Genomic DNA, 8017 nt, shown 5'->3' on the forward strand with positions numbered 1-8017 from the left:
ATTTATTTGTACAAATTGTTTTCTGTTTGATAGGTAGCTGGTGATCCATTGCAGGGTGACTCCTCTGATGCCATATTTATTCATTTTTATCAGTAATAGTTTGTGGTTTATGGTGTCAAATGCTTTTTAAAGGTCAATGAAAATGCTAATAAGGTGCTTTTTTTGGTCAATGGCTGTGGATATTTCTTCTGTTAACTCCATTAGTGCCAGTGTTGTGGAGTGATTTGTTCTGAACCCGTACTGACTGGTGTTTAATGTACCCTCTTTGGCTAGGAATTTATCTAGTCTGACAACAAATAGTTTTTCCAATATTTTAGAGAATTGTGGTAGCAGGGATATTGGTCTGTAATTGGATAGTATGTGCTTATTTCCACTTTTATGAATGGGTATTATTTTTGCAGTTTTCATCCGGTCAGGAAACGTTCCAGATGAAAATGATAAATTGCATATGTAGGTGAAAGGTTACACAACATGTTCAATTATGTTTTTTTATCAATGTCATATCTAAGTTATCACAATCGGTAGATCTTTTGTTCTCGGATTTCTTCACTAAGTCCATTACTTCCTCTTTAGTGACAGCGTTTAAAAACATGCTATTTACTTTTTGTTCTGTTTTTTTTCCTGCTTCATGATCCTGATTAGTTATGAAATTTTTAGCCAAATTTGGTCCAACACTAACAAAGAAATCATTAAATCCATCTGCTATATCCGTTGTGTCCTTTAATTCTATCCCATCTTTTTCAAAATAGCTTGGCAATAGACTGTGTTTGATCCTTTCCCAACATTCTGTTTATGATTCCCCATGTTAGAGATTATCAGAGAACGAGGCTCCAATGAAATCTTTGATGTCAGAATGTTTCTTGCTCCTGAGTAAAGACAGTATCGTAAAGTAGAGTTTGGAGAGTTTATTTTAATCTTGTCCTGACGAGAGGTGAGAAGAGTGTTTCTCTTAGACACCAGATGAGTACATCTCTGTGTTAAATGTCCACAGACTGATAGAATTCTATCCAGAGCAGTAGTGCTGAATATTGACCGACCCAGGAGATAGAATCTAGACTATTAACCACTAAACCACTAAACAGAACTCTCTGACCTTCCTGCTGACTTGAGTGTCGATGAAGACTATGTCATCCAAAGTCAGGATCAGTTTAGCCAGCTTTGCTGATCTCTTGTACTTCCTGGATCAAGACACAATCGTGTTTTTAAATCATTACGGGAAGATCCAGAGTGTCTCCAGAGCGGAAGTTCTGTTCTAAGGTTCTGGATTACCTGATCCAAAAGAAGGACGCTGCAATCACAGCACACAGCAGCAGTAAGATGAAGAAGAGGGTGACGGCATCCAGACCTGCAGAGGAACAGATGAAAGACAATTGATGAAAACTGAAACTGAGATCCTGATTGGATCATACGACCAAAACAAGCTGGAACTGACTCCAGAAAATACTGAGATTCTGATTGATTCATACGACCAAAACATTCAGCTCACTCAACATTCAACTCACTTCCACGGCAGGTTAAACTGATAGAATCTCTAGAATCTAACTATCCCCACGTGTCACTGAACTCACCTCCACTGCAGGTTAAAGAACTAGAAGCTCTAGAATCTAACTATCCCCACGTGTCACTGAACTCACCTCCACTGCAGGCCTCCTCTGGACTGAACCAGCAGAAACTGGATTTGGAAGGTTTTCCTCCAGGAAAGAAAAAGGATCGGCCCAGAGGCCTCAGACCTCCCACCGTCCCATCGGTGTGGGTCGGAGCCAGAGAGTGAGTAGGAACAAGGCGGTCGCCTTCACTGTCCAGCACCACATACCGGGCCTGAAGGCCACGCCCACCTTTACCTCCATACAGCACCTGAAAATAAACAGGTCATTTAATCAACAATACTCTGCTGTAGTCTATTTACTATTGAGCTTCAGACAGTTAAGAAAACAAAGACTGAAAAATACAGTCAGTGGTGAGCTCTGGTAATTAAACTCACATCCATCCATCATCCATCCATCCATCCATCATCCATCCATCATCCATCCATCATCAATCTATCCATCATTCATCCATCCATCCATCATCCATCCATCATCAATCCATCCATCATTCATCCATCCATCATCAATCCATCCATCCATCATCCATCCATTATCCATCCATCCATCCATCATCCATCCATTATCCATCCATCCATCCATCATCCATCGTCCATCCATCATCCATCCATCATCAATCTATCCATCATTCATCCATCCATCATCCATCCATCCATCCATCATTCATCCAATCATCCATCATCCATCCATCATCAATCCATCCATCATTCATCCATCCATCATCAATCCATCCATCCATCCATCATCCATCATCCATCGATTCATCATCCATCCATCATTCATCCATCCATCATCCATCATCCATCATCCATCCATCATCAATCCATCCATCATTCATCCATTATCCCTCCATCATTCATCCATCCATCATCCATCATCCATTCATCATCCATCATCCATCATCAATCCATCATCCATCCATCATTCATCCATCCATCATCCATTCATCATCCATCATCCATCATCCATCATCAATCCATCATCCATCCATCATCCATCCATCCATCAAATGTAGATCCTGCATCTTTTTATTTGGGATGTTTCTGTTGGAGCCATTTGGCTGAAATTTGGTTATTCATTATAGTTCATGCATGCGCCTGTCATACCTTGGTCATGTGGCCGTTCTGGCCTCTGATTGGTTAAGATGCATTTTGGGAGCTGCCGTGACTTTATTGGACTTTAGTTGGACTTAGAACTTGGGAAGCACAGCAGCACATTAATCTTAGACCGTGTTATACGTGTTATAGAGTTACATTTAAGCTTTAGTAAACATTTTTTCTCTTCTTTTTTGCTTTGAAATATAGATTTATTGTTTTATTTTTGTACCTTGTTATTTTTAAGAACGTGCAAGAAAATAAATCGCATCAAATGGAAGAACAGCGACTCCTTTTTCCGAAGCACGCGTCAAGGCACTTCCTGCAACCCAAGTTTTCCGAATGTAACTGCAATGGCAGCTACATAAAAAAGTCTAAGATTAAGCTGGATTTAATAAGAAGAGGACGGCGGAAAGAGCTTCCTCACACCACTAAAGCTCCGCACAGGACTTACGTGAGTAATGAGCCAAAGCAATTAAGCCTGAATCCGCAAAGCAACGGTGTTTCAGTGACTATTTTGGAGGAGTACTCTTGCTTAAACTGTCAAGGTTGAAGTTGAAGCTAATATTTGTGAGAAGAGTAATTTGTGTCAAGAAAAAGAAACGAGGATTTTGAGCCTTTATTGCCGTTAATTAGAGTCACCGTAACAATGCAGGATGATGCGCGCTCTGGCCTCAAGAGGGCGCCAAAGCTCACCCCAAAAGCAGCGGAGGAAAAACTTGAAAGGCTTAAAAAGGAAAGAAAGAGAAAGCTGGCTCAGCTTATTCGTAAGAAAAACGAAATAGAAGAACTAAAGAAAGATAATGTCCATGTTCAGCTTATAAAAGAAGAGACATTATTTGTTTTCAGAAAGATCTTTGAAGAATTTGGACAGCTCAATGCAGAAATAGTGCCACTTCTCCATGAGGAAGAGGCCGATGAAGGTCAGAAAAAATGGTTTTTGCCCAATAGTGAAGAGTTGAAAGATTTTCTATGTGAAACAGAAGATTGGCTTGAAGAGAACTTGATGTGTGAACATAAAGAACATGATGTTGCTGACTATGAGGATGATGTGCAGCCCAGCGATAGCGTCTCAGCCGTGCATTCTTGCACTACCAGAGCCAAAAAGACAAGCTCAGTCTATAGTGAATCTACACAAGTGTCTAGTGCAAGCTCTGCTCGCTCAAAGCTGGAAGCCAAATGTGAAGAACTGCGAGCTCAGGCCGTGTTTCTTAAGAAAAAACAAGAGATTGAAATGGAAGAAGCCCGCTTGAAAGCACGCAAAGAGCAGTTAGAATTGGATGCCAAAATAGCTGCATCAGAAGCTCAAATAAAGGTCTATGCAGATTATGAAGAGGCTCAAGATGTCACAAGTGAGCAACACGAGACAGTGCACAGTGTCACAAATTACATAACAGAAGCTCATAGAATCAGTCAACAAGATAGGAGACCATCTGAGACCATTTCTCCTTCTATCAGCCAGTATCGAGTTCCACAGATTTCCCACTTTGAGCATGGAAATTCCTGCCATAGAGCAGCCAGTTCAAGTCCTGCACCACCAGCACCCGCTGTTGCATCTGATGACATTCGCAAAATAATGCAGCGTCAAAATGACATAACAGAAATGCTTGCTAAACAGCAAATGATGTCACAACTTCCTCAAAGGGATGTTCCAGTATTCTCAGGAGATCCGCTAAACTATCGTTCTTTCATTAGATCATTTGTACAAGTTGTTGAAAGCAAGACTAACAGTCATCAAGACAGATTACAATATCTGCAACAGTTCACAGTCGGGGAACCTCGGAACCTTGTTCGCAGCTGTGAACACATGGAACCAGAGAAAGCCTACAAAGAAGCGAGAAAGCTACTTCAACAACACTATGGAAACGAGCTTCAAATAGCAACAGCCTACATGAGAAAAGCTCTGGACTGGCCACAAATAAAAACAGAGGACAGGAAAGCTTTGCAAGCTTATGCTCTGTTCCTGGTAGGATGTCGAAACGCCATGAATGACATTGATTTCATGGGTGAAATGGACAATCCGAGTAACATGAGGACTGTGCTCTCAAAACTGCCTTTCAAGCTAAAGGAAAAGTGGAGAAGTCAAGCCTTTGACATTCAAACAAGAAGAGGAATTAGAGCCAGATTTTCCGATCTGGTGGAGTTCATTAATTGGCAAGCACAGATAATTAATGATCCATTGTTTGGAGATGTTTTGGACAGTAGCACCGAAGCAAAAGGAAAACCAAAACTTTTCAAGAAAAACACTTCAAAGACCTGTACATTCGTTACAAGAACGTCTTTGACTAAAGAACAAAATGAAAGTCAACAACGAAAAGAAAAGAACTCTGACCCAGTCTGCTCTGATGCTTTTCACAGCCCATGCATGTATTGCAAAAATAACCATGCATTGGAAGTTTGCAGAGAAATCAAAGGTCAGAATCCTAAAGAAAGAATCAAATTCTTGATCATAAAAGGACTCTGCTTTGGCTGCCTCAGCACAGGTCATTTAAGTAAAAACTGTCGCAAACGAATGCAATGTAATGAATGCTTATTCAAACACCCGAGCATCTTACATGTGCAAAAGGAAGCTCCAGCAATGACTGAAGATAAAGGATCAGGTCCAACAGAAGAGAATGAAGCTACTAATGCTTTTGTTGAGGCTGAAAATGAAAGGAGTGGAGACACTGGGGCAGGTGACAAAGAGACTATTCTTCCAATAGTGCCAGTTAAGCTCAAGTCCAAAAAAGGAGACAAGACAATCCAAGTGTATGCATTCCTGGATCAGGGAAGTACGGCAACTTTCTGTCCAGATGGCGTGATGAGACACCTTAATGTTCGTGGAAGGAAAGCAGATCTCTTACTTACCACCATGGGGGCGGAGAAGAAGGTTAACACACATATCATCTCTGATCTTGAAGTTTCTGGCCTGGAAGAAGAAAACTACATCGACCTGCCACGAGTCTTTACACAACCAGTCATGCCAGTGAAAAAGGGAAGCATACCCTTGCAAGAGGATGTGAATCAATGGCCTCACTTGAGAGAAGTTAATTTATCTCACATCAAAGCAGAGATCGGTTTGCTGATCGGCAACGATGTATTTAAAGCAATGGAGCCACATCGTGTCATCAATAGTAAACAGGATGGTCCATATGCAGTGAAAACAGCTTTAGGATGGGTCATCAATGGTCCGCTCAGAAGTCCTACAACCGATCAAGAGGCAGTGAGACACTCAGTCAATCGTATCAATGTCTCAAAGGTGGAAGACTTGCTCACCAAAATGTACAATGCTGACTTTCCAGAGAAAAGGTTTGAGGATAAACCTGAAATGTCACAAGAAGATCTTCAATTCCTTGAATCAGTGAGCAGTTCAACACAAAAGCTTGATGGTCATTATTGCATTGCACTCCCTCTGAAAAACAAAGATGTGAGAATGCCCGACAACAAGTGTCTGGCTCAGCAGCGTCTTGTGAGTCTTAAACGGAAGCTCCAAAGAAATCCTGAGTTTCAAGAGGATTACAAAAAATTCATGAAAGACCTTCTAGAAAAAGGATATGCCACCAAAGTACCTGAATCGCAGCTCAGTCGTCATGATGGAAGAACATGGTTTATTCCTCACCACGGTGTACGACACCCAAAGAAACAGACACTGAGAGTTGTGTTCGACTGTGCAGCCTCATTTCAAGGAGTATCACTAAACAATCAGCTGCTTCAAGGTCCTGACCTTACAAACAGCCTCATTGGAGTACTGACAAGGTTCAGAAAAGAAACCATCGGCATGATGGCAGACATAGAAGCCATGATTTATCAGGTGAACATACCTGAGGAGGATTCAGATCTTCTGAGGTTTCTATGGTGGCCAGGTGGTGACTTGAAGTTGGATCCTGCCGAATACAGAATGCGTGTTCACCTGTTTGGAGCAACTTCCTCCCCAAGCTGTGCGTCATACGCACTGAGAAGAACAGCTGAAGATGCAAGAGAAAGTGCTCCACCTGAAGCAACTAAGACTGTCATGAACAACTTTTACGTAGACGACTGTTTAACATCTGTGTCTTCTGACGAAAATGCTATCGCTCTTGTAAGCAGTTTGACATCATTATGTCTCAGTGGAGGTTTTCGCCTTAAAAAAGGTGTGTCATGGAAATTATACATTTGCTTATGTCTCATCCTCTGAGTCTTGTTTTCTTGTTGTCAGAACACCCTGACCACGATGTGTAAACATTTTGATTTCATTAGAACATCTTGTTCATGTTAGATATGACACTTACGTTTCCATCTTAAGCTCCTTATTAACTGCTGATTATATGACTGTATAAAATGTGAGCGTCCTTCATCACAGATCAGAGCTCTGCAGACCTCTCCGCCATGCTCCCCAGCGTGTACTTTTCTCTGCTCTGTTTAATAAACTTTCATGAAAACGTTTGACATTTCTTCATTTCATCAGATCAACAAATATTCCACCACAATCTTGGCGTCACGAACAGGATTCCGCGTGTGTTCGTCGGAGGATCGGACCAGAGGGATTTGCCATCCTGAATCACAAAGATTCAGCCTCATCTCACCAAATCCAACAGAGTGACGAGGACTGTGGTCCGTGATCTCGACTGACCGCGATGGAATCATCGAACTTCGGTGGACAAATAGATCCGGTGAGGAAGATTCTATTCTAAAATATTTCCAGTATTTCTTGCATAGGTTGATTTGGAACATTAATAACACCAGGTTTTTGCCCTGAACTAAGTCAAGCGTTTTCATTAGAGAAAAAAAAAACAACTTTTTTTTTCCTTCTATACCATTTGCTGAAACCCTTCATAAGTGAGTCCTGTGAGGATAATCTAATCAATTATCGCGATAACAGGTAGCAGTAAATTTACAAGGGAGTCCTGTCTGTATAACCTGATTAGTTGTACCAGACCAGGTAGCATAAACCTGTCACCCACGTGGTGGGGAGATCAGGTGATTTGGTAATAATAGGTTGTGACCAGAAATCTCTGGGAACCAACAAACTTCAGTCGCCCTAACCCAGGGGTCGGCAACCCAAAATGTTGAAAGAGCCACTTTGGACCAATACAATAAAAACCAAATGTGTCTGGAGCCGCATAAATGGAAACGGCTTATAAAAGTCGTACACTGGAAGTAACACATGGAGAATGTGTTGAATAAACGATTATTTCTCCTGCTACGTGTCCTCGTGTCATATAAGCTTCATTTTTGGCCTCATGACAAGTTGATGAGATATTGCAGCGTCAAAATTATCTGACAAAAGCTGAATAACCTCATAATGAACATCTGAGCTTTTATTTTGACATCCCTCAATGACACAACGAGAGGGGGTCCTGA

At 41.4% G+C, this 8017-nt stretch overlaps 1 protein-coding gene across 1 annotated transcript in view; it reads right to left on the reverse strand.

Moving 5' to 3' along the window:
* Positions 1-1093: 1093 nt before the first annotated feature.
* Positions 1094-8017, reverse strand: part of LOC118600246 (retinal guanylyl cyclase 2-like) — a gene marked incomplete at its 3' end in the record, with an annotated part of 32169 nt that continues 25245 nt past the window's right edge. Inside the window, 3 exon segments of the mRNA XM_036217395.1 lie at positions 1094-1178; positions 1270-1345; positions 1635-1854. Coding sequence (XP_036073288.1) covers positions 1094-1178; positions 1270-1345; positions 1635-1854 — 381 coding nt within the window.

Source organism: Oryzias melastigma, linkage group LG20, assembly GCF_002922805.2.
Source record: "Oryzias melastigma strain HK-1 linkage group LG20, ASM292280v2, whole genome shotgun sequence".
In the NCBI taxonomy this organism is placed as follows: Eukaryota; Metazoa; Chordata; class Actinopteri; order Beloniformes; family Adrianichthyidae; genus Oryzias; species Oryzias melastigma.